Source organism: Lytechinus variegatus, chromosome 14, assembly GCF_018143015.1.
Source record: "Lytechinus variegatus isolate NC3 chromosome 14, Lvar_3.0, whole genome shotgun sequence".
NCBI classification, from domain to species: Eukaryota; Metazoa; Echinodermata; class Echinoidea; order Temnopleuroida; family Toxopneustidae; genus Lytechinus; species Lytechinus variegatus.
The window spans coordinates 16,850,457-16,876,093 of NC_054753.1; the positions used below are offsets into that span (position 1 = coordinate 16,850,457).

Genomic DNA, 25,637 nt, shown 5'->3' on the forward strand with positions numbered 1-25,637 from the left:
CCACAAACATCATCATCATCATCAATCATCATCACCACATCATCATCATCATCAATCATTACCATCATCATCACCACAAACATCGTCATCACCAATCATCAATCATCATCATCAATCATCATCATCACCACATCATCAATCATCATCATCACATCATCATCACCAATCATCATCATCATCAATCATCATCACCACATCATCATCATCATCACCAATCATCATCATCATCATCATCATCATGACCATCATCATGACCATCATACCCTCCCAACAACACCATCTCACCCACGCTCTTTCCAGGATCACCATCATTATCGCCATCAACTTCTCCAATATTAAAACCACATCACCCTTTCTATCCAATCTGATTAACGAGTATAAAGTTAAGGAATAACTCAAGGCTCTTATGTCAAAAAATATATACTGCTTTAATCTTCAATTACCAAGGTGTTTCCATCATGGTGATATGGCACCAAAATACAAATATTTAACAAAATGAATCCTGAAGAGGAAGAGAAAAACTTGTTTATGATGTAAAAAAGAGACATTACAAAAAATGCCAAACCTGCTAGAATCGCATCAAGTCATGGAAAACACTAATTTCTAAATGACAACCCCAATAACAATTGACTAATTCGTCAATTGTTCTTCTTGTGTCATCTATAAATGCTGCAAAAGATCTCAAGAGCTCTTCATGAATTGTTTTTATGTATTGTGCAATATCACCTGTTTCTCTCTCCGGTAAAGCCATCTGCATGTATTACGACTGGTCCAAGATCTGATTTTGAAACAAATCGCACTTTGCATATTTTCTTTAAATATAAATGAAAAGTGTCTTTTTATCTTAGGTTCAAATTAACTGTAAGAACACTAAATGTAAGCAAGTTTTGATGATTTCAAGCCTTCATTTTGAAGTAAAAGCAATATTTGTCTCAAATCGTATTAATATGATACGATTGCTACGTCATGACAAGTAGGTATTCAATTTGCTTTTATTTTCATGATGGTAGCATAGTCAGATTGAGCTTAGGTATTTGTACGATGATTTAGAACTTTATAGAGTAAGATGTTTCATGCCTTAACATTCGCATCAAATTTTAATATATTTCATTTCAAAATCCGGTCACAGACCAATCGTAAGGGGTGCGGTGGCCTCAAGGTTCAGAAAATCATGTTTTAGTTCATGCTAACATGTCTCTTACAAAGTTTCCCACTGGTTGACATGTCTTATTCACTTCACATGCTTCATTCCTTCATGAATTTGAGGTAGCATCATCACTAACATGTCACCGCAATATTGTCCTATGAGGCTTTACTTATTCTACTGCTTTTGTTTCCTTTATCCATGGGGTTCTGCATTATCTTTAGCGCTACATGGTTGCTTCAAGGCTTCTACAAGCTTTCCCTCTAAAGATCAAAGAAGACTTGGCCTGTCCACCTGCTACTCCAACTTTCTCCATGGTTTTAAATTGCATGTATGCTTTGGACAAATGCTTCAATATTTGTGATAAGCTTTCTTACAAAAGATCCCTGAAGACTTGTTTTCTGCAATTGCTGTCAAAACTTTTTTCAAAAGTTGTAGCTTTTGTGTTAGCTTTTTATTTACAGTTGCTTCAGTTTCAATTACTAGCCTTTCTAACAATGAGCTATGAAGACCTGTAACCTTCACCCACTTTCCTCACTTTCTTCATGGTTTGAAGTTTCTGCATCAGCTTTTTATCATTGCTCCAATGTCCAGCTAGCATTATCAACAATGATCAATGAACAACTAGCATTATCAACAATGATCAATGGGAACTTGTCTTCCTTCACTTGCTTTCCAAACTTTCGTCATGGTTTAAAGTTTCCTTCATCGGCTTTTCATTCTTGCTTCAAGTCTCTGATAGCTTTTCCAATCATGAAATTGATCACTGAAAACTTGTTTCTATTCATTCATCTACTATTTTAAACTTTCTTCAAGGCTTTCAGTTGCTGCATCAGCTTTTGATTGTTGCTCTAAGGTCTGTTACTAGCCTTTCTGATGGTAATGACTGAAGACTTGCTTTGTTCATCTGCTATTCTTGACTTTCTTCATGGTCTGAAGCTTCTGCGTCAGCTTCTGATCGTTGCTTCTGTGCCTCTTTGGTGCTTTCTTCGAGGGGGCCGCGTCGGGAGGCGGCTCCTTCCCTTGTCTCCTCAATATCTCCCTCTGCTCTTCCCTCACCAGAGCTCGGATGTCTGCGTTCTGCCATATCAACGTATTCAACCCTGCGAGGAAAGACAAGTTATGAAAGTCGAATAGTATTGTGAACATGGAATCCTGAGGCCCTCTTACACAAAGCCTGCATGTACAGTTGATTTGTTTGCTTGTTGGCACATAATGATCAATGTTATGAAGCACAATAATCAGCCCTATTACCATGTTTTCAGCTTTAATGTTGCCATGGCCCATTTCAAAATCATGTGATGGTAACATTTCACTTTTGTTGAGCACTGAATAACAAGCACTGAAGTGTCCTACCAATAATGTAGGTACCGGTAAAAATACTGCTTCTATGTTCACCTGGGCCCATATCAATAGAAGATGAGGAATAGGCAGACCTGCAAGCCTTCTACAACAAAAAAAGAGTATTCTTAGAAGGAAAAAAAAGTATTTTAAAAATTTGTCTCAATTCAACAATCACCAGCCTGTTGTAGTGAGATCGGTGAAAAAACATGTGAAATGACTCTACTTGAAAACTTGATAATTCACCGTTTTCAACATGTGCTCGTAGGCAAGAGTTTACTTGTTCTTTTCATGCAACAAGTTACTGGCCAGACAGTGATTTTTACCAGTATGGGACCGTAGGACCGGCAATAGTGTCGCGCGATGTGTATAATACATACTCCATGATGGAAATTTAATTTCATACAAAAAGTATTGGTATATTCATAGCAAAAAAGAGGAATACATGTACTCTAAAAAGGGAACGGTTGGCATGTCTGAATAGGCCACAGTACACAATAAGGTGATTACTACCCACATTGGCCGTCCTATTCTGAACTGTGGTCTTAAGTTGTGGTTTAACAATGGACAACCCACAGGTATCTCTAACTACCATTTCAATTTGTCAGCTCATCTGCCACTCAAATCATTCATAACTGACTGAGAATATTTACTGATAGTTCTCTTCATCATTGTAAAACATGAGAAAGAATGATGAAAAATAATTACATTTTCAATAATAAACTCAATCAGTTGTTCAAGATAAATAGACAAAAAATGAATAAGTGAGGAAATATGAAGTCAAGAACACTGGAAGTATTTCTTATTGGAAAAGGGATGGTATTCCAAGTCTTGGCAGCAATATTGTTTCTGTGTGGCTGATAAAGATGTTTTGATAGAAAATGAACTGAAAAAAAAATAGCTGAAGAATTAGAACCTTACCCATTCCTGTGGCCAAGGCATCACCGCTTGGATTGAATACATTCAACTACAAGAGAAAAAGAGAGAAAAAAAAAGAGAAGAAAAGTTTAGGAAATATGACAAGCAAAAATTCACATTGAAAATTACACATGATTCATTGTTCATTTTTCAAACACTGATCTATGAGCCTATCTAAAGACAAGTGATCCCATATAAATACCGTACTGACTGACTGTCTCACTGACTGACTCACTGACTGACAGACTGACTGACTGACTCACCCACCCACCCACCCACTCACTCACTCCTCACCACACATCCTCCCACACATCCACTCATTCAATCATTATTATTACTCATTATCTATAGTGTGCTTTTCCCATTAGGCCTAAATCATATATACATCCATTCCTTCCAATAAATTTCTTCTTCTTCACCAATTACTCACCGATTGGATACCCTTAGCACATTGATCCATTAGCCTACAGACTAACTCCCCAGTACCTACATCATAAGCATCTACCGATCGCACCGTATCATGTTCAAATGACTTCAAGGTTGCATCGGGATATCTGCCGACAACAATGAGGTTCTGGAACGGGTGCCAGGTAGCCTGACAAGAAGACAGATTAAGAAAGAACAGAGCCATGATTAGATGACGATAATAGATTAATGGTGTTTTTTGCCCGAGGATACAGAGCGCTACTATCATTACCTTGCCTTTAGCTATGTTTCAACAGCGCTCAGTGCATTCAGGGAATAAATCCTGTCAGGTACCTATTCACTTCACCTGAGTCGAGTGCAGCAGTGTCGACGATTTCTTGCAGAATCCCCCGTTTTTAATCCAAATTGAAGATCATTAAATAGGAATGAGATACATGTAGATATTCATTACCAGTCATGTGAGATGGCCTTACAAGTGAAGAAATTATAATTTGAGGGAAGATTTTACGCACATGCTTAATAAAAGTACACATCTACATCCTAACACATAAATACATGAAGTGATATCACACAGCACCAAACCTTCGTTTTCTCATTCTATTGAAAAACCATTTACAATCCCGTCATTTATTCATAAGAGAAAAGTGTAGGAACTCTTCTACCCAACAGCCAACCACAAAACAAGAAAGTACTATTCCATTAAACCTTAAACCATTGGCAGTAACCTTGCTTTCATTAGTAATTTGCTGGAAAACATTGTTGGGTTACTTGAGGAAATTCAATTGATGTTACTTACATATTCTATTAACAGCTGCATGGAGGTATATTCATTAGTCTTCAAATCAATGAAAGGTCATTCAATTACAGTATTTAATAATCTCAAGAACAGTAAAAACTCATTACTCAAAAGCGCTGAATTGGGAAGTTCATCAAACTGAAAATAAGTTATGAGGCTTTAAAATTGAAATTTAAATAAAGCAGCTCACATAAGCAGGGCTGCCAACTCGAACAAGAACATTTCAGTACTTTAAAAGCTAAAAATAAGCATTTTCAAAGAAATAGTACTGGACAATTAATAAAACTTCCACTTCAGAAATCAGTATTTTGCATGAAACTATCAGTAATCTTCTAATTTTTCAGTACTAAATACTAAATTGGCAGCGCTGCAATACCAACTTCAACAGTCACACCAATATGTCAAACTTATATCTAGATCACATTTGCTCTACGGTGGCTGTACGGTGAGTCAAAACAGCCGTTTTATTAATAATCTCTATACAAACCACCTATATGTAGCTGGAACAAAAATGTTAAAAAGGCTGTTTTCGACTCACCGTACGGCAGCCGTAAAATAAATGTGACCGAGGTATTAATCTTAAAGCTTGTGTATAGTTTTGGTAAATCCACCAAAATGCACCTATCACTATTCCAATTCATTGCTAGCTAATATGAATGGATATGCCCTATAACAGTTATGATGTGGAGGATATGAAATGAAAATGTGTTTTACAGGATAAATTTTGCGATTTTACATGGAAATTTAACTTGATCGGGTCACCCGATCAAATTAAAATATCTGTGTGTTTTTGTCTTTCAATTAAATCCTATTCCAAATCATGGAATGGGCTGAAACTTTCAAGATATGTTCTTTGTCTGTAACTTTTGGATATCTAATCACTAAATTTATAAGATAAGTGCTTGAATTCCCATTTTTAAAATTTAAAACAAGCATCGCCGAGAGAGGGCGCTATATATCCAAGATTTGAATATTTGAAAGTTTCTCAGAGAAGTGCAGTTGGAAAAATATCTAACGGTCTCTATGCTTCAGTAAGACTGTCATATTAGATGATATTCGATTATCAATCACATTATTGACCCTTTACCAAAGCTATACACAGGCTTTAAAATCAATCTTATTGTTGGTGAAACACCCCCAGGTCCCAGTAGCAGGAATCCTACCTTGATAGGCGTTAAATGCTGAAAGAACCTGTGAGGATGAATGATGGTCCTCTCCAGCGTGTCCCAGAGAGGGCCGGAGTAGACCCGAATGTGGCTGTGTTGGTCTGTTGTGAGTAGCTTAGTCCCATCTGGGCTGAAATGTGCTGGAAATTCAAAGAGATTTACAGATATGGCTTGCAGATTTGATAATGGTACGATAGTACTATTTCAAAGAGTATGTTGCCCAGGATCATAACATGTTTCCACTGGAAGTGCAAGCAACATGTTTCTATACCGGGCTGTAAATCTGAAACAAGTAGGATATTTAAGTTTTAAAAGCTGAAAATCACTTTTTTTTCACCCCCCAAAATATCATAGGGACAACAAATAAAATGAAACTTCAGAAACAAGCATTTTGCTTGAGACCATCCGTATTTTTCAGAACTAAATACTGAAAATCAGTGCTGGTTAGCAGCTCAAAATAAAGATCTGTATCTTTACGGTGACCCAATATTGGCTTGGGTGGAAATACACAATTTGACTTCAGAGCTTCCATACTGTGGCCATAGGTGGGGGGGGGGCGCTTCCAAAGAAAAATAACAAAACTCAACATGGGCTACGCAATGAAACAGATACGCTACTATGTCCGTGCATACATTTATTTTGTCAGGCCTACTCGAAGCCAGCTCCTCCCCCCCTCCGATAATAATCTATCCTGATAAACCATCAAAGCTGGATAGGTCTATTGCTCTAGTCTTTTTCTTGCTAGGCATAAGGATGGGATTGAGATAGGATGAGATTTTTCCACTTAACACCAATAGCCTTCATTTATAATTATCTTCATGAAGGTTCATATTTTCAGAATGCTACAACATGGTCTTCAAGTTAATTAATTGTTGGTAATTCTTATATATAGTTTTAAAACTTTTTATGCATAACCCCCAAGTAAAAACAGTGCTTGGTCCACTAACAGGTTACCCTGGGTGAATAAAACAAAATGAAATAAATGAAGAAAATAATCTTATGATTTGCATCATTGATTTCATTTTAATTCTATCAATAATCGTACAGTTACTTGTCGGTTCCATGACATTTGCTCCGGCCACAATTGCTTCGCTCGAAACTCCACACCTAATGGAATGACCAACTTCAACCCTGAATTTAACACTATGCTCCACCCTAAACCTGACCATTAACCTAACGTAAAACCCTATTGCAACCCTAACACTAAATCTTCGAAGAAATCAAGCCCGGTGCAATTGTCGCAGGAGCAAATGTTGTGTCAACTCCTTGTCAGCAACGATTACACTCGACATTACGTCGAATCAATCATAAATCGTGTGTTCCATATAAGCTTTGTGTAACTGATCCAAGACCACGTTACCCCAAATCCTATCCTTGTGTTTTTTCCTTGCCTCACCTGAATTGATTGGTCTTTCGTGGGCCATCTGATAGAGGTAGCCGTTCTTGTTGGTGACGTTCCGTATGTCCCACATCTTCACTGTCTTGTCTGTGGAAGCGGTTGCCAGGAGCCAGGGGCAGCGTTGATTGAATTCACAATGGGTCACCTTCTGTTTGTGGAGCCTTTTCGACCACATCTGGTGAAGAGACAATGAATTCACACAATGGTCTCAACACATACATTTTCACTCAAAACATGAAATGGTAGGAACAGCCCGAAGGAAAGGAAAGAAGATGACGCATATTCTATTGGAAGTGAGCAGTGACAAAATCTTTTATAATACATAAAAGTTTGCTACTATATAACAATACAATCTGCCCATCCCCCTCCTTTTTCTCCTTCTCCCTCTCAATGTCCTCTTTCTCAAATTGTCTCCTTCTTTTCATTCTCCTGCTCAACTTGTCCTACTCTTCCCCTTTCTTATCTTATCTCTCCTCTTCCCCACCCCCTCCTCCTCCCCTCTCTCCTCCTCTCCCCCTTTCTTCCTCCTCCTCCTTCTTCTTCTTCTTCATCATACTACAATAATAATCATGATAAAACCTTATTTACCTGCTCTCCTTCTCGAGACATCAGCACCACATTACCAAAGTTATCTCCTGTTGCCAGCACATTGTCTGTATAGTTGATATCCACCGAGCAATACCAACGGCTGAAAATGAATAAATAGTAAAGAATCAAAGATTTATTTACCCAGGAAGGTAAAGCTAAATATCAATTGTGTATAAAATAAATTGTATACACTTTTACAAGATGACACATTGATAATACAGTGAAACCTGTCTATAGTGACCACCCAAGGGAAAAACAAAATGTGGCCTTTATAGACAGGTGGCTGCTATAGACAGGTTCTTATACACACAGTCTGCCTCCATGGTTAACGGTTTTAGTGGTCACTATAGGCAGGTGGCCACTATAGACAGGTGGCCACTAACACAGATTTGATTGTATCTACACTGAATCTTTAATAATTTCTGGTATGTATGAGCCACAAGATTTGTCACAGACTTAAGGATAACCCAACTGTACACAATTCTTATATAACATATCCTCTTCAAATTTGTTTGGCTGAGGTCAAGTCCTACACATTAACCAGTATAAGACTGAGCCTGCATATATATATGCAGGCTGTAGTCTATGGAAAACATGTTTTATAGCGAAATCATTCAGCCCTCAACTGGTTAAAGTGTGGTCTAGGTAAATAGCAATGTTTGGATTTGAAGGAAGTAGTACCAAGGTTAATTCTTCTTGAAGTCATCGATGTATTGAGGTAACTCTTCTGCTCAACTGCCATTTGACCCTCTCTACATTATCTCCGTCTTCATCCCATTCCCTTCTATCACTACGTAAGATCAAATTCACTCTCATCAAGAGTGGCATCAGGGGGAAGGGGGGGGGGGGATTGTGAGGGGAGAGCCCGGGGAACAATTTTTTTTAACTGGGGGGTGCTGATGCAAATTTGAAAAGCCCCCCCAAAAAAAAAAAAAGCCCCAAGGGTTTTACTACAAAAAGGAAGTCATTTTGATTTTTTGTTCAAATTTTCCACACCTTTCGGAATTCCAGGGTTGCTGCCTATGGAAAATAATGCAAGCAGCACCCCCAAGGATAATCCGCTTCCCAGGGCCTGAGGGGGGGGGGGGGGTGTCGAATGTGGGGATAGAGGGGAAACAAATCCCTCATGAATTGTGATGTTTCAAGTAGTGATAATATAAGGAAACAAAGAAGAAAAAAAAACGACAAAACTGTCAAAAAAGAAAGTGCATTAAAAGGAGGGGTTTGGAATGCAAATATTACTTAAATAAATCAAATGATAACAAGTAAGACATCACATTGTCTTCCCCCCTCCCCCATAAAAATATTCTGGCACTGTCCCTCACCCTGACTTCCACATGCACATGTTCACATCCATGCACTCATAATTTTTACTAACGATTCACTAAGGGACAAGAAAATGACCGTTTTACAATCAAAACTCACTTCCAGTCATTGGTATTGAGGTAAATCTTCTTCGGCTGACCGTCAAAGCTGAGACGACTCACCATACCATCGATAGAGGAAGTGAATATCCAGTTGGGGTCAGAAAGGTCATGTCTTAGAGCTTGGACAGAGCCCCCCTTACCAATCTACACATGCAGGAGAGGTCAAGGGTTAAATGTCAGAAGTTCAGATAGAGATGGAATAGAAAAAGGATCAATACAGTGGAAAAAATTTCCAATTGAAAATGAAGAGAATGGGATGAATCGTATGGCATAGAATGAAATATAAAAAAGGTGCAGGACCATTTTGAGACAACAAAATGGTGTGGATTGGTACGAATACAAGAAAGAAGGAATGACAGATGGATCGAATGGTATACGTCAAAGAAATGATTGAGAATAACATTAATAAGATGGAAAAAAGGGTGAGATATAAGAGAAAACAGAAACGAAATGGATGATGTGTTGGTGCAAGAAATTAAAAGAGAAGAGCATTGAAAGAAGGGAATTTTGGCAGAGAAAGGGAAGAAAATACAAATAACATGGCTTTAGTCAGTGACAAAAAGAAAAATCCATTTCATAAAAAAATATCACAACTTTCGTAGACGGCTTAATGAAACATTTTGGCCACACAATTTCAGTGGTAAGCCTTGGTCTGGGTCAACAAGTATGTTTGCTCTTACTTCATCCTCTAAAAATGTATAGCTGTTTCAATTAAGACAGAAAAATCCTGTTTACCATTGGTGTTTTATAGAGTCTCGTTTAGAAAAGTTTGAAAAGAAATTCATCTGTAAATAAATGGAAGAACTTTCTGTCACATGACCAGCCAGTTTGCGTCTGATTGGCTAACCTCCAGTCCATGGTGTTCTGAAAGAGATGGAGAGTTTTGCCGTCAAAGTTTTGAAGCCTGACTTGTCCATCCAACGATGCCGAGTAGATCTCATCCGGCTTATCTCTGCTGAAGAGCAAGCATGCAATATTTCCTCCGGGGCCTATCTAATAACATCAGATAACAAATTCCACAATTATATATTTTTTTTCTTTTTTTAAATTGTTTTTGATCTGGCCTTAAGCAAATTGCTTTTTTTTGCATCTATATGCAAACTAGTCAGTTTTGACTATTGTTGCCTTGCTGAAAAATTGCTCTTCCTTTTCACTCTAATTCATTTGTTGATCAGTGTTAGTTAGGAAGGTAAAGGTTCTAAACAATCCAGGAACACCACCTCTCAAGCCCTATATTAAAACATTATCCCGACAAGTCCAGTGTAAGTCTAAAGATTCCATAATTTGAAGGATTCGGATCTTTACTAATTGGTCAATCTTTGTTTTCCTTCAGGTTTTAATTGCATTGTTTTGCCCCTGTTAAAACCATGCAACTACCATTACATGTAATAGGATCTTGTTCCATAATATCTAGTTGCTATTATAACTTAGCTTTTGAATGGTAAAAATTCTTAAGGGTCAAAAAAATTCAAGATTAATGGTCTAGCGTTTAATCAATGTTATCTGTCATAGCAAAGTAACCAGTTTAATAACTTTTTTTGACGAGGTCATGTTGATGCTCCATAAAGCTGTTTGTAAAACTCTACATGAGCCATAAGCCAAAGACTACACAAGTGGCTATAAAAAAGAAGAAAAAAAACAAACAAAACAAGCACTGAAGTGTAAAACATGTCACCTCACATTTTTCTGACACAAATTGAATTTTGATGATTTTTAATACCGGGGTACTTCAATTACAGCAGGCTTCCTATAAATCCATAAATAATATTTCGGGAGGAGTATTCTTTCTTTAGATGAACTGTGACAATTTGGATTCACCAATCAGTCAGAAAGTGATGTTTTGGACTTAGTTCTTTTGACCACTTTTTTTTCCTTTTCAGAATGGTGATGATGATAATAATGATGTTTATTTTAGAAAATTAACCTTGGGTTCTACCTCTCATGTCTGGCACGTATATAAACTGCAAAATTCTCTTGATCTCTGGCCCTAGAAAAGACATCAGTCTCCATATCACTTTCCGTCATTACTTACTCCTGGAACAACTGTCCATCCATCTTGACCTTTGACATAATCCCACAGCATAAGGTCACCGCCCTTTGACCCCACAGCGAGCATTGTGGGATGCGTTGGGTGCCATTCAAGGGCAGTCACACGCCTGTCGAAAGGACTTGCTCCATGACTCACTCTGAATTCTGAAAGTTGTTGCACAAATGGTTGTATGGTGGCCTGAAATAAGAGGTAATTTTCAAAGATTTGCATAAGTCATTTGATGATAGATAAAATAAGATAAGATCTTATTATTAAACTCTCATGGACACTTCTCCGAGAGTATGATAGTCTCAATAAGGACCTATGTACAATAATGAATTTGTGTATACAATATAAACATATATGAATGAGCATGAAAATATTTACAATATCGAATACAAATTACATGTATGCTTGCATTGGGAAAATGTACATTGCAAAATGCTAATATAACAACAAACAATACCAAAAATATTAAAATGATAACAGCATTTTCAAACACCCTTATCTGTAAGAAACATAAAATCACTAATTTCCTTTTTAATTTTGTTGCCTCCCATGATTGAAAACATTGAGGTGTGAATGCTGAACCTTATGGCTGCTATGCCAAACACAAAGACATAACTCCCTTTTGACAATTTTAGAGAATTTGGTACTGAGATAATCAGCATAACCTCCAAATACTGAAAGCCATATAAAGCCTTAAATGGATGGTCTAGGCTGGAAATATTTATATCTCAATAAATAGAGTAAAATTCACACAGCAAAATGCTGATAATTTGATCGAAATTGAACAAATATCAAAGAATTTTGAATACATGTAATTGCATTATTCAGGTGAAACAGTTCTAGGCACATCTTTATGAATATTCATTGGGTGGGCTAATGATGTCATATCCCCACTTGTTCTTTTGTATTTCTTGACATGAAATTAGATTTTTTTCTACAAAGAACTAAAACAATTGGATTGACAACTGATTAAGTGCATTAGTTATTTATTGCCGCATTTTTTTCATCAGAATGGAGACACATCATTGACAGATGTATGACAAAATGAAACAATTATAATTTCATGTAATAACATAAGAAAAAGGGAAGTGGGGATGTGACATTATCAGCTCATATATGCATATAACTGTTCTCACAAAATATTGATCAACTTTAAAATTCAATTACTTTAATATCTGATTTTGACAAAATTTTCAGCATTTCGCTCTGTGATTTTTTTTTATTTATTTAGATATAAATATTTTCAGCCAGGACCATCCCTTTAAGACCTCAACACACTTTTAGTTTCTCTAGAATTCTCTCCTCTTCTAGATTCCTACTTTTTCCTGGTTTATTTCCCCCAACGGGTTTTCATTTCCTTAAAAAAAAAGAGATATATTGCATTACAGTTCAATACCTGCTTTAGGCCTTGTCTAAACCTCTGTCCCGTGGTATGTCTGTAGATTTGATGAACTATATTGGCGCTGCGTAGATCCCTTGGTGTTTGGGCTGGAATCATGGACTCCTCACTCCCTCTGATGATGATGCCACCAATTGAGTCATCTCTTGCTTTCTCCTCTGCATCCTGATCCTGCTTAACACAAACGTACAAACACATCAAAGTTTCATGTCTTTAAATCATGCTTCTTCTTTTTCTTCTCTGGGTACACTGCCCAATGCCCCACAGTGGGAGCCAACTGGGCAGGAAGTGTGCAGATGTTGAGAGAGAAGATGCTTTTATAGTCTTTGCTTCGCTTTGTGTAAATTTTAAATTTGAAATATGTTTCTTTATACATTACAATTTAATTGAAAGTCTGTCATTTTAAAGCTGAATTCTACCCCAAAGTGTTTTTATTGAATGGAGGAAATTAGAAACGAGCATAGCTCTTGAAAACAGGGGTGTGAGTGGTCAAAAAAAAAAATGTGGAAAAAGCTGAAGAGTGCTGAAAAAGTCTGAAATAGAAAGAGATACTTTCTGTACAGAGGTAAGGCAAAAATAAGCTGAAAAGTGAAAAAAAAATCTGAAATCAGCCAAAAATCCGAACTCTTATACCTCTGTGAAAATCTTTGAATAGAAATCAGATGTGAAAAAGTAATGCTGATTTACACATACACAACAATAATTGATAGGTCTACCAGTCCAAGGCGATGTCAAATATCCATTTCATCATGTTCATTATATGAAGTACATGTATGAATTTAATTTTTTTTCTCCTTCCTTGATTGACTGAATGTGGTTTTCAATCAATTTTTTATCTTGAAAATCATTGTACAACAATCTTATTTTTAGGTCCAAAAATAAATCATACGTGATACATAATTACATGCATGTAACTAAACTTCCAAAGTCAATTAATTGCAAATTTGTAATTCATTGCTGGTCATCAATAAGTATAAATTGATTTGATATCATTAAAATTTATATAGGCCTATCACTCATATTCAGTGATTGCCATTATTTTCTTGCAACACCCGGTAAGAGTAAGACTTTGGCCATTGGTTGTCTTTTCGTTTCCTCCCGGCCCGGCTCCCCCGGGCTCACGCGCGATCCACTCACCACAGTTTTGCCTCTCCTGCTGCTGGATCGAGTTTTAGAAACTTTTTCTTTCGTGACATCTCCGGCAGTTTTCACATTCGTACATCCCTTCATGCCCTTAGAACCGTCTTTCTTTTTCCTTGGCATAGATGGTGCCATTTTATGCGATTCCAGGATCACAAATTTCATCAAAATCTAGCTTCGCCCCTGGCACATCTCAGTGCATGCGTGGAAGTACCTTTGCAACAGCAATAGGTCTAAGGTATGGTAGTGGATCGTATTACCGAACACTTTTCATGAATTTGATCATATCAAACACATTATTCAAATAAAATTCACCAAACTTTCACCATAAATACACAAATACCTACAAAATATAAATATGTAGAAATTTTGCCGAAATTATTTTTCATTTTTACGACATCAGCTTCCAATAGGACCCCTCTTCGCAAGTGAAATATTTTGGTCACTTGAAAAGGTATCGTATTACCGAACGTGTGTTTTCTATGGGAAAAGGTGGGAAAACAACAAAGTCACTGATGAGCTATTTTGACCATATTTTATTGTTTTGAGGATATAAAGACTTCGAAATTGTGTTTTTGATAATTTTTCATCATTTTTCTATTTAAGTTCCCTTTGGAAGGAAGTTGCAAAGGTTTGAGCGTATTTGATTATTTTCTGACGCATTATGATGCGCGCGTTCGGTAATACAAGGCCGGTCGGTAATACAATATAGGAATAACGCATTCCGCGGAGTTGTTTAGCGAATATGCAGTGCACGAGAGGTTTCTTCTGAGCATGCGCACTCCACACGAGCCGGAGGCGAGTGTGGAGTGTGCATGCGAAGAAGAAACCTCGAGTGCACTGCATATCGCTGAAAAACGACGGGTAAAATGCGTTATTCCTTTTATAAGATGGCTAAGTAATTTCGATCGCAATTTTAAGCACCTTACATGAGAAAGAAATAATGAAATAGATCTAAATCAAATATCAAAAATTTTGAAATTGCACTTACCGTGGGTTAGACAATTTGGGTGCGCGAAATTTGCACGGGCGTGCAGGGATAGACACTTTTCGCGAATGATCACGTGGTACGCTTTGACCAATCAGCAAGCTGCAAATTATTTAGCCATCTTATAATCACTCACTATACACGTGCTTTTATTTCATAAGTTCTTGTCAGCTGTTTGATGTTTACAAAATAGGACTTGCGTAACATTTTTCCCGCGGTATGGTCCATATTGAGAAGTCGAACCGTCTATGAATAATTTTTAAATATAATATTATCTTTTGATACACTATTCTAAATTAAATATTTATACGTATAAAAATTAATTTGTATATTTTATTAATATTTAAAGCGTAAATTATTGGTGAAAGATTGTATTAGTTTCACAAACTCGGCAAATGGGTACGTGCAGGAAAACCGGAACTAAATATCAGACTGACCTGGGAATTGCATCCAGGTCATCCAGGTAAATGCTGCATATGCACGACAAAAGTGACCGCGATTCCTCGCTGAATACTACCTCTTTTGCTCACCTGTACGACCGCAATTCATCTCAAAAGACAAAATGGCAAGTGGAAGGCGTTTCTTTGTTGGTGGAAACCACAAGATGAATGGAAACAAGGCGTCGATCGATGGAATTTTGAAAATATTGGAAGATGCACAGATTCCTGGAAACACCGGTAATTAGCGCCGCGCGGCTTCGGCCATTGCCGCTGACTGTCTGCACTGCACTGCCACTGGCACTGCCACTGGCATAATGTGGTACCTCGTCCTCGAACGAAGTTCTGTTACTGTAGGCTCCAACTCCACTTCACTACCGCTACACCACGCTCCACCACGCTCCACCTATATGAACTTCGGGATATTCCGTGTGACAAACATCAACATGACAAAGGTGGGATGGAAATGTTATTTATTGTAAAAATTATAGGTCTAGAAAAAAATAGAACAAGATTTTGAGAAAGAAAACTAGCCGAATCCAAAACGTCGCATGCGATCAGTTTGACCTGCGAACGATCGCATGAGATTTTTTTAAATCAGCCGTGAATAAATATGTGTGAGCAAATTGATACTGGCCCCAAAATTGCCAAATCACCAATTTTGAGGATAACCGGAGGTCCGGAGCTGAGGATGGACACGGAGTGAAATACGAGTGAACAGTGAGAAATTAAGCTAGTTTTCTTTCTCGTTATATTTTTTTATAACTTTTACAATAAATTACATTTCCATCTCACCTTTGTCACTCGGAAAATCCGAAGGAGTTCATCGTCCCGAAGTTCAGGTAGGCCTAGGTGGAGTGTAGTTTAGGCAGCGGTAGTGAAGTGGAGTGGAGCCTGCACGAACTTTGCCCGAGGTAGATGCGGTATGGCAGTGCCGAACATCATGAACATCAATAAATGCAATGATTTGCAGGGGGGGGGGTGTATATTTTGTGCTTTAAGTTTTGGGAAGTGTGAAGGCGAAGCTTCTCCCTCTCTTTCCTTACATGAATATTCATCTCTCAGGCTCAGATTTCCTTTTTGGCTTTGGTTAACACTTATTTCCAAGTAAAATATAAGCAAAAAAAAACTAAAAAAATGAAGGGGTAGAATGTAATTGAATTTTTCCTAAGCTACAGGATGTATAATTAAACACCCGAAAAAAGTTATCACTTTTTTATGAACGACATATTCCCATTACAAATATCTCTTGTGACTCTCAAAAGGGGGGTGGCACACTTGTGTATGAATGACATATTACATTAAAGGACAAGTCCAACCCAACAGAAACTTGATTTGAATAAAAAGAGGAAAATTCAAGTATAACACTGAAAATTTCATCAAAATCGGATCGAAAGTTATGACAATTTAAAGTTTCGCTTGATTTCAGAAAATAGTTATATGCACATCCCGGTCGGTATGCAAAACAGTGACACTATTTCTGTTGTATTTTATTATATGAGATATTTTGATTTTCTCATCATTTTATGTGAAATGAAGTTTCATTCCTCCCTGAACACATGGAATTCCATTATTTTAATATTTTGTGCTTCAGGCAAAGAGGTCCTGATCATCAAATTCTAAAAAATTAAATACTGTATAATTTAAACAATAAAAAACAAAAGAAAGGGTGAGTGAGTGACATGGACTCTCATTTTGATGTAACTGGCTTGTTCATGTAACTATTTGTTAAAAATAAGCGAAACTTTGAAATGTCATAACTTTCTTATCTTACATCCGATTTTGATGAAATTTTCAGCATTGTACTTGGCTGATTTTTTTCTATTGATTCAAATCAACATTTTTCTGAGGTGGACTTGACCTTTAACAATATTGACTTTGACTCAAAATGGGGAGGGTGGCATGGGCCGGATGTGCCCCCCTGGATCAGCCACTGCCTTGCATGTTTTTTTTCTCCACTTACAGGGGAGACATCTCTTGCCATGCTGCAGATCTAGGGGTAGAGTGGGGGATCTTGGTTGCACAAATTACATTCTAGTTTTCGTTCGTTCCCACAGATGTTGTCGTTGCCCCGCCTACCGTCTACCTCTCGTATATGAATGCCAAGATCCCAGCAGGAGTGAATGTCGCTGCACAGAACTGCTACAAGGTACCCAAGGGAGCATTCACTGGGGAGACGTCTCCGGCTATGCTGGAGGATCTAGGGGTAGCGTGGGTGATCTTGGGACACTCAGAGAGAAGGCATGTCTTCGGCGAGTCAGATGAGGTAAGTCGGTGCAAGGGAGTGTTCCCTGAAAGCAGGGTGCTACAAAACTCAACCCCAATTTTGGTCATTCTCCTGTGAGAATTTTGCTTGCCCAATTCGGGCAAGTAGTTTTGGTCTTTACTTCAAAACACTTGTCTGACCCTAATTTTTACTTGCCTCGGGCAATTGGGTAAGTGCTCATGTAGCACCCTGCCTGAAATGACTTGCCTGATGTCAAAGTCTGTTCTATCCAAAAATGCAAAGTTCGAATTCTAGCTATGAGTTAGATTTTCTGTGACTCGAGGAGAGATGCCAGGCATTGTGCATAATGTGCAAGGGGATTTAAGCTGTGATACAAGTGTGAAAAGGAGATTTTTTTTTTTTTTTTGGGGGGGGGTTGAGCAAGAGTCCCAAAGATGGGAATCTCAGGGCTAAAGTGGGAGACTTGGTATGTGTGTTTATCGAATAGTTTCCATGTAGTATCAGTCACCTGCAATGATGATGGAATATTCTGAACAGCAATTGTTTACACCCAATAGTTTGCTCTCAAAATCTTTTTTTTTCTAGTCAGAATGACCAGGCATCTCTGAACACCTGTGCTGTCACAAGTGTCGAAGAAATGTTATGTTGAATCATAGAGCTTTTGCCAACGTTCCACATGTTCACTTCTGATTTTGGAAAGATCGATATCCAGCTTACCTTGAATGGCGGAAGTGGTAGTTTGCCCATCACTGTTATCAAGAGTAATTAATTGCTTGCCCTAGTCATACAAATTTCTGTATTTTGGTAAGAGATTTGTTGTTTGAATATGAATCTCCCAGCACTATCTGAAACATCTAAATAAAGCTGCCTATACAAATTTTTAACTATTGTTATTTTATGTCTTATTAGATCCATAATGACTTTGCCTTCATCTTTTGTCAATTATCTGACGGTGACCTTCAAATTTTTTTATCTCCCTTTGTGTTCACTACACAGTTGATTGCTGAGAAGGTTGCTCATGCCCTTAGCTGTGGACTCAAGGTGATAGCATGCATTGGAGAGAAGCTAGATGAGAGAGAAAACGGCCAGACCAATGAAGTTGTCTTCCGTCAGATGAAAGCTTTGGCCGGTATGTCAAGCATTCTGTTTCATTAAGAGTTAATGATAACTACCATGGAATTCTTGATTGTGATTTGGCTCTCGACACCTTTAAACGTGGAAGTTGCCATAATAGCGAAATTGCCTCTTTACGAATCAGGCCTCAGGTCTTCTAAATTTGACCTGATGAATTCTGTAATCACCCTTGGCTTTGTAGTGAGTTGTCAACTGGTTACATTTGAAAATGGATAAATCATGGAAACTTTTTCCGTTTTATAGAGAAGTTACACCGACTTGATTCTTATTTTGATGCCTCTGCCACATATGATGGGTTCTGTGCCATTGTTCTAGAATTATTTGTTAATAATTTTTTTCGATATCTTCATATCAGCTTTTACTATACTCCTGTCTGCATATCAGAATGGCAAAAATCTTTTTAGATTTAGGATATAGTTTGGCTCTATGTGATTTGGTGTTTTATTTAGTGCAGACCGGCTGTTTCATGTTTAGAGTTAGCATTATGGTGGAAACTTTCAACACAACTTACAAATGAAACCAACTCTTGTTCGTTTCTTTTTTTTTTCCCTCCAATATTTCTGGTATTTTTCCTAGGTTTCATGGCCACAATATTTCTTTCATCTCAATGATTCAATTGTTTTGTTCATTTTCAGATGTGATCACTGATTGGAGCAATGTCGTCATTGCTTACGAACCTGTGTGGGCCATTGGGACCGGTAAAACAGCGACTCCACAGCAAGCGCAGGAAGTCCATCTGAACCTGCGCTCATGGTTAACGGAGAATGTGTCTGCATCGGTAGCTGCCAACACACGGATTGTGTATGGAGGTATGTCGACATTAAAGGGGAATCTAGCCTTGGTCATAAAATGTGTTATGAAGGAAAAAGAGACATAAAGTAGAATTGTGAAAGTTTGAAAGAGATCAGACAAGCAATAAAAAAGTTATGGCTGTTTTAAAATTGAGATCCTAAGACTGTAGATTTCAAATTGGCAACTGAGTAAGTAAATTATGACAAGGGGCAAGGACAGATTCCCATAGGCCATGTACTGTAGTATTAGTGATTTGTGGTTTTCTCCTTAGTACCTATTCCCCTGGGGCAGTAATCTAAATATAGCCCAGGTAGTATACTGTTTATGAATGAAAAATATAATTTGAAGTAAGACTTGAAAAAAATGTCATTTAAGCCATTGTATTGGATTACATGGAAGAGTAATATTCAAAACTTTCTTATTGTTTGTCCAATATTGTTCAAATTTCACCTGTCAACTTGTCTTGATTTTCCTTTTTCATCTAAAAAAGTTTTTATTTGGGTTGGAATCACCTTTAAGCAACAGTACAATTATTTTTTTTCATTTCTAAGGATGAAGTTTTGGAGCACAACATAACCATATGTGACCTACCACCCCAAAACCAGTCGCCAGATAAGGTTATCTGTAAATAGACAAAATAGTAATTTAGTCTCCAAACCCTCCCCCCCCCAACAAAGGCTTATCTAAAAGAGCAGTTCTTCATTCAAATCATTTCAGTAAATGTTGGCTTTATGAGCTAAAGATCATAATGATTACATGTATATTCCTATAATATATGTTTCAATTGAACTCTCTTTTTTGTGTAAAAAGTTGTGACAGTGATTACAAGCATATCAGATGCTTTAAGTGGTTGATTTCACTCTGAATATTTCTTGAAATTATTCCTGAAAGATTTTCACATTTTCATTTAATAAATAATATTGGCAATTGCTGAAATATTCTAAGATTTCATATTGTTTTTGAAATCACAACTGCTACAATTTTGGTGAAACCAATCTCAGACTGTCCAAAATATTACCGATGACCTACCATTGGTTGATTTGAAGCCAGTTTTGCAAGTGTGACTGTAGTAGAAATTATTATTTATTTAATAATATTTCCTGGAGGTCCTTTAAATAGTGATAGTGGCTGTGATTTTCATTTGCAATTTAAAATGCATTTTGGAATTAGATCACATATTCTATCTAAAAAGCCAAATATGTGATCACATCTTAAAACTTCCCCATCAAGCCTTTATTCAAGTTAGATTCTTTACAAGCAGCGCATGCAAATTTCCTACATTCTTTTATTATATTTTCCCTCCTAGGTTCTGTAAATGCTGGTAATTGCTGTGATATAGGACAGCAAGCTGATGTAGACGGTTTCCTTGTCGGCGGAGCGTCATTGAAAGCCGAGTTTGCACAGATTATCACTGCCGGGAGTGCGTAATGCTGTCGTCATACACTATCAATATTATAGTGCATGATAGTACAGATTATATTCTTACATTTTATAGGTACTTTGAAATTCCCTTGTGAGCATTGCAATAAAATGAGATTTGAATTCATATCTACAGTTTATGCTCACTCAAATAATAACCTTGTGGATATAAAGATGTTATTTTGCAAAATGGAATTTTGGCAAACCAACTCTGTTGAAAATTCCCAGTATTTGGTTAGGAAGTAAGTTGATAACCGGGTAGGTGTTTTCTAAAGCTGTTTGCAGTTATGAGCGACTTCATGATCAACTGGTGATCCTTTCTTATGGTAAATGATACGCCCTAGATTTATTGGTCTTGATTTAGTTCCTAAGAAAGGATCACCAGTCTTTCGTAAAGTCACTCGTAAGTTACGGAGAGCTCATGAAACATGTAGCAGGTTGTCATTTGACTGAACTGTTTATGGTATTGAGTGTGATGTTAATAGTAATGCTATTAGTGTGACCCGATGTGATTTAGCCCACTTGATATTGTTATGACCTATTTCAAAGTGATTGGCTACGTACCACCGATATTGCTACTTTTGATCTGTCACCAATGTTGCGGAATTGGGCCTTGCCATCATTCATATTTTCATGACCTGGCTTGCCTCTTGCATACATGCTTCTTTGATGACAATCATTCATATTTCTATATACTGCCCTCTATTTTGAGAAAAGTGTAATGCATTATTAAAATGTCCCACAATGCAGCATCAGCAGTATGATGCATGCCTGAAGATATCTCTGAAATGAAAAAAAATATTTTGTTTAGTAGAGTGATATCAGCAGAGATCACTTCTCACTCATCAAATTCAAACTTGTTAATTTTCATATAAAATGAAATAAAATAAAATAGTAAAGTAAAATAAAATGAAATAAAATGGTAGCACTATAAACAATGACATTTGCATATGATAATAAAATCGTACAAACAATGTCAATCAAGTTATGTATCTATCATTTTTCAATGATGGAACCTCAGATAGTTCCCTCTGATTTTATGTGCAGAGGAAAATTTTTTATCAGTGTCATTGACCTTTGACCTTTTAGCTTCTGCTTGCACAGGAAAAAAATTTACAGGTTGGTACATGTGGCACCACCAGCTTTGCTCTATAATCCACTCTGATGTCGGGACACAGTTTGAATATCAGTATTATCCAGGCTTTGAATTTCAATATTATTTATGAAAAGTGCACTCTTTTTAAATTGGATACATTTTTATATAACAGCACAAAGGGGGAGGGGGCAGAATGAACAAAAAATGAACAAAAATGTCTAAGCCAATGAGAAGGTACTGGTGGCCACCCAATTATTGGCCTTTCATGACACTGATTATCTTACTATTGATCAATGTGATGAAATATATTCATATATATATAGTTATCAAACTCATTATTTTATTTGAAAATTGTTCCAAGTTCAGTACAAAAGAGCTCTTGTTTGCCGGGTGATAATTGAAATAGTCCACCCTATATATTTTGGACATCAAGCAGACATGACCAAGAATGATATTTGAAAGCTACTGAAACAAATACATTTTATGGTTAATCATCTGGATTCTGTTACAGATTTGTGGCAGTTTTCACAAACCAAGTTTATGAAAGGGTCATTTGATGTTTCATTGAGAAAAATGTCATCTTAAAATTGCACTTGGGAAACAGTGCTAAATGACCCTTTCATTTTGCCCTCCTTATCTTCAAAGCTATTTACATATTGCATGAAGGATCAATTATGAATGTGTGTTTTGATGATGTGTAGTAGTGTATCTGCAAAGCAGTGATTGAACAATGTTTGAATAATACTAGGAAAAACCCAGCTGAAGGAAGGAGAATTCAGAGATAAACATGTAAAACTATGGTGTACTGAAAAATTCCTTTTGGTATAGACAGGGCATGTGAGCTTTTCAAATCATTCAGTAATCACAATGATTCCAAGACCAGGGATGCACTTACCATTGCCATATAATGAAACCTGGTTCAGGAGAATGAAGTTTGATTTAAAACTCAATAATTCACGAGTACAAAAACATTATTTACAGTAAGACAAAGAGTCTAATTTGTCAATAAACTTTGTATGGTCTGATAAATATTATTGTGCTCATTTGGGGATTTGAATTCTTATTGGACCATGATATTGTTTAGTCATTGAGCTACTATCTGATAGTAGGTCCGTGTTTCCATTAAATCGTGTATCATACCATACTGTCTAAGGTCTATTTCATACAATTACTGTAAATGCTGTGAATCAAAGAAGGTCAGTCTTGGCTGCTCAATTGTTATATTATGTAATATGGTTTGCATTATGTTTTTCGAATTCCGTTTGAGGTTAAGTTCATGAAAGGCTTTGTGATCGCATGTATGGTAAAGTTAACAGCATGGAATAGTGCCAGAAGATAGCAACTTTGTGTTTGATGATGTCATGTTTGATTGCCAAACTCTTAGCTGTGACCCTTTTCCACTTTTTAATAGCTGTAAATATAATCTAGTGATATTGCCGTACACTGATTTGAAGGTATATCCGACAGACAGGAAGCTTTATACGAGATCTAAGAAAGGCTTGCTTTGGAGGGAACGGAAGATTTGTGTGTCTGGTTTCAGCGTATCCTTGCCTGAATAAAATCAACCATAGTGTTTATTATCAATATAAGGATGAATATATGTATTCATATTTATGGTAAACTATGAATGTTCAAGAGAGAGAGAGAGGGAGAGGGGAAGAAGGAGAAGAAGAAGAAGAAGGAGAAGAAAAGGAGAAGAAGGAGGAGGAGAAGAAAAGGAGAAGAAGGAGAAGAAGAAGAAGTAGAAGAAAGAGATAGATGGGGAGGTATAATGGGGAAGTGAAATCTCCTTATGATAAATAAAAGTAACTACAGCTTAAAAAGTCACACTTTCATGGGCCATCCATTCCCTTGCTCCATAAAATTGTTTTCTATCAATTTTCTGTTTCTATAGAATGCTCTTCTCCTGCTTTAAAAGTTATCCTCTCCAGGGGCCCGTGCATAAAACTTTTTACCTGAGAAAAATGGTTGTTTTTACCGGAGTTTTTGTCCTGTGTTAAAGTCAATGGCAGAAATCAGACCAACCTTAGTTTTCATATTTTACCAGAGTTTTCTCAGGTAAAAAGTTTTATGCAACGGGCCCCAGGTGTATGCTTGATTCGGCAGTAGCAGTAGTTTTGATAGTATTGGAATTAGTAGAAGCAGCAGCAGCAGTAGTAGTAGAAGTAGTAGTAGAAGCAGTAGTAGTAGTGGTTGAAGTAGTAGTAGAAATAGTAGTAGTAGTAGCAGCAGCAGCAGCAGCAGTAGTAGTAGTAGTAGTATAGTAGTAGAAGCAGTAGTAGTAGCAGTAGTAGTAATATACTAATATAATGATTTACTTCCGTATAAAAAAAATCACATGTACAGTATATGAGACGTATAACGTCCGGGCGCCGTTTCATAAAGCTGTTCGTAAGTTAAGAGCGACTTTAAAAACAACTGGTGATCCTTTCTTATACGCGCCCATTGCCAATGAATACATCATTTATCACGAGAAAGGATCACCAGTCGTTCTTCAAGTCGCTCTTAACTTACGAACAGCTTTATGAAACACCCACCTGATATATTACCCACACTCAGCACGATATATGAAGTCATCTTTGTCTTCGATCCTTGGGCTACAACATGGATAAAAAAGAGTAAACCAACATCTCCAATAGGGTATTATTAAAATATAAATTGAAAAAAAAAATGCAATTAACACAAAACATTACGTTTACGTTGCCAATGAAATGTCAAGAATTCATTGATAAAATTATATACATGAGTTGTATATTATCATTAAATACATGAATAAAAGGAATAAAAGTAATCGAAACAAAACAAAAAAGTGGTAGAGCGTTTCATCAAATTTTATGTCCAATAAGTTGTCGGATCTGACAACTGTCCTTGATTTTGATTGGCGAAAAAGCACTTTTACTCTGGAAATACCGAGCTTGTCGATTAAAACGTCTTATAAATCCTTTCATGAAATGCTCCTCTGGACACAAACCCAGGGGACCGGAGACTGCCACTTTAAGACCAAAGTTTAGTTGTTTTTTTTTTGTTTTTAGTGCGGCACATATGTATTAGATCATGTTGTAATTTTAGTAACCCCCCGGGGGCACAAACCAAAACGCATTCTGAAGTGGCAGTGGTTACGTAGCAAAGGTCATATTATACCATAGAGCTATTACAGAGATTGTTTACATATTTTTTCTTCTTCTTGACCAAGATCAGTCAGAAATATTTGTGTTATCATGACGAACGTATAGTATGACACCATGATGGTATCATTATCATTCAATGCACTTTTCTTTAAAAAGAATAAAACTCGGAACAAAATTTAGGCTAAAATTTGACTTTCATCTATTAGATTAAGAATAATTCATATTATCTATTAATATTATTTAAAATATTGAGCATTATACAGATAATTTAGCAAGCATATTTTGTTTTAGTCATCTTAATCTACATCTCCATATCGAACTGTTCTTTGCAATTATATTTGCATAGTAACCATTTAAAAATGATTTGGCTTAATTTCATTTAAACATCTGGATTTAACAATAGTTTAAAAAGCGTGAAAACTTCTTGTATTGTAGAAATAAAAATACTTAAAATCTTTTATTTCCCACTTTAAATTTGTCATATTTATATTAATGAGGCAGATAACAAAATAGTATCATATATTGAAATCGCATTTAAAGGACATACAAACATTATAACATATATAATATAATAAACAAATATCAAAACAAGGAAACCTATTGTTTGAAATAGCGGAGGTATGGTTAATTTTAC

General features: G+C 36.7%; 2 protein-coding genes across 3 annotated transcripts; one reads left to right on the plus strand and one right to left on the minus strand.

The window, feature by feature from the left end:
* Positions 1 to 409: 409 nt before the first annotated feature.
* On the minus strand, positions 410 to 14,013 carry LOC121427623 (DNA damage-binding protein 2-like). Of its 2 annotated transcripts, none has more exons than XM_041624119.1 (10): positions 13,780 to 14,013; positions 12,640 to 12,813; positions 11,238 to 11,432; positions 9,204 to 9,349; positions 7,779 to 7,878; positions 7,188 to 7,365; positions 5,789 to 5,931; positions 3,834 to 3,998; positions 3,407 to 3,452; positions 410 to 2,247 (listed from the first exon to the last, which is right to left on the minus strand). In XM_041624119.1, the coding sequence occupies exons 1-10, from the start codon at positions 13,945 to 13,947 to the stop codon at positions 2,048 to 2,050; spliced, it is 1,515 nt and encodes a 504-aa protein (XP_041480053.1). In that variant the 5' UTR covers positions 13,948 to 14,013; the 3' UTR covers positions 410 to 2,047. The 2 variants fall into 2 exon arrangements, with proteins under 2 accessions (XP_041480053.1, XP_041480054.1); XM_041624120.1 differs by lacking the exon at positions 9,204 to 9,349 and adding an exon at positions 10,053 to 10,198.
* A 1,219-nt stretch (positions 14,014 to 15,232) lies between these two features.
* On the plus strand, positions 15,233 to 23,461 carry LOC121427447 (triosephosphate isomerase-like). Its single transcript, XM_041623840.1, has 5 exons — positions 15,233 to 15,447; positions 17,265 to 17,473; positions 18,431 to 18,563; positions 19,204 to 19,377; positions 20,667 to 23,461. The coding sequence occupies exons 1-5, from the start codon at positions 15,333 to 15,335 to the stop codon at positions 20,786 to 20,788; spliced, it is 753 nt and encodes a 250-aa protein (XP_041479774.1). The 5' UTR covers positions 15,233 to 15,332; the 3' UTR covers positions 20,789 to 23,461.
* The last annotated feature ends 2,176 nt before the right edge of the window (positions 23,462 to 25,637 follow it).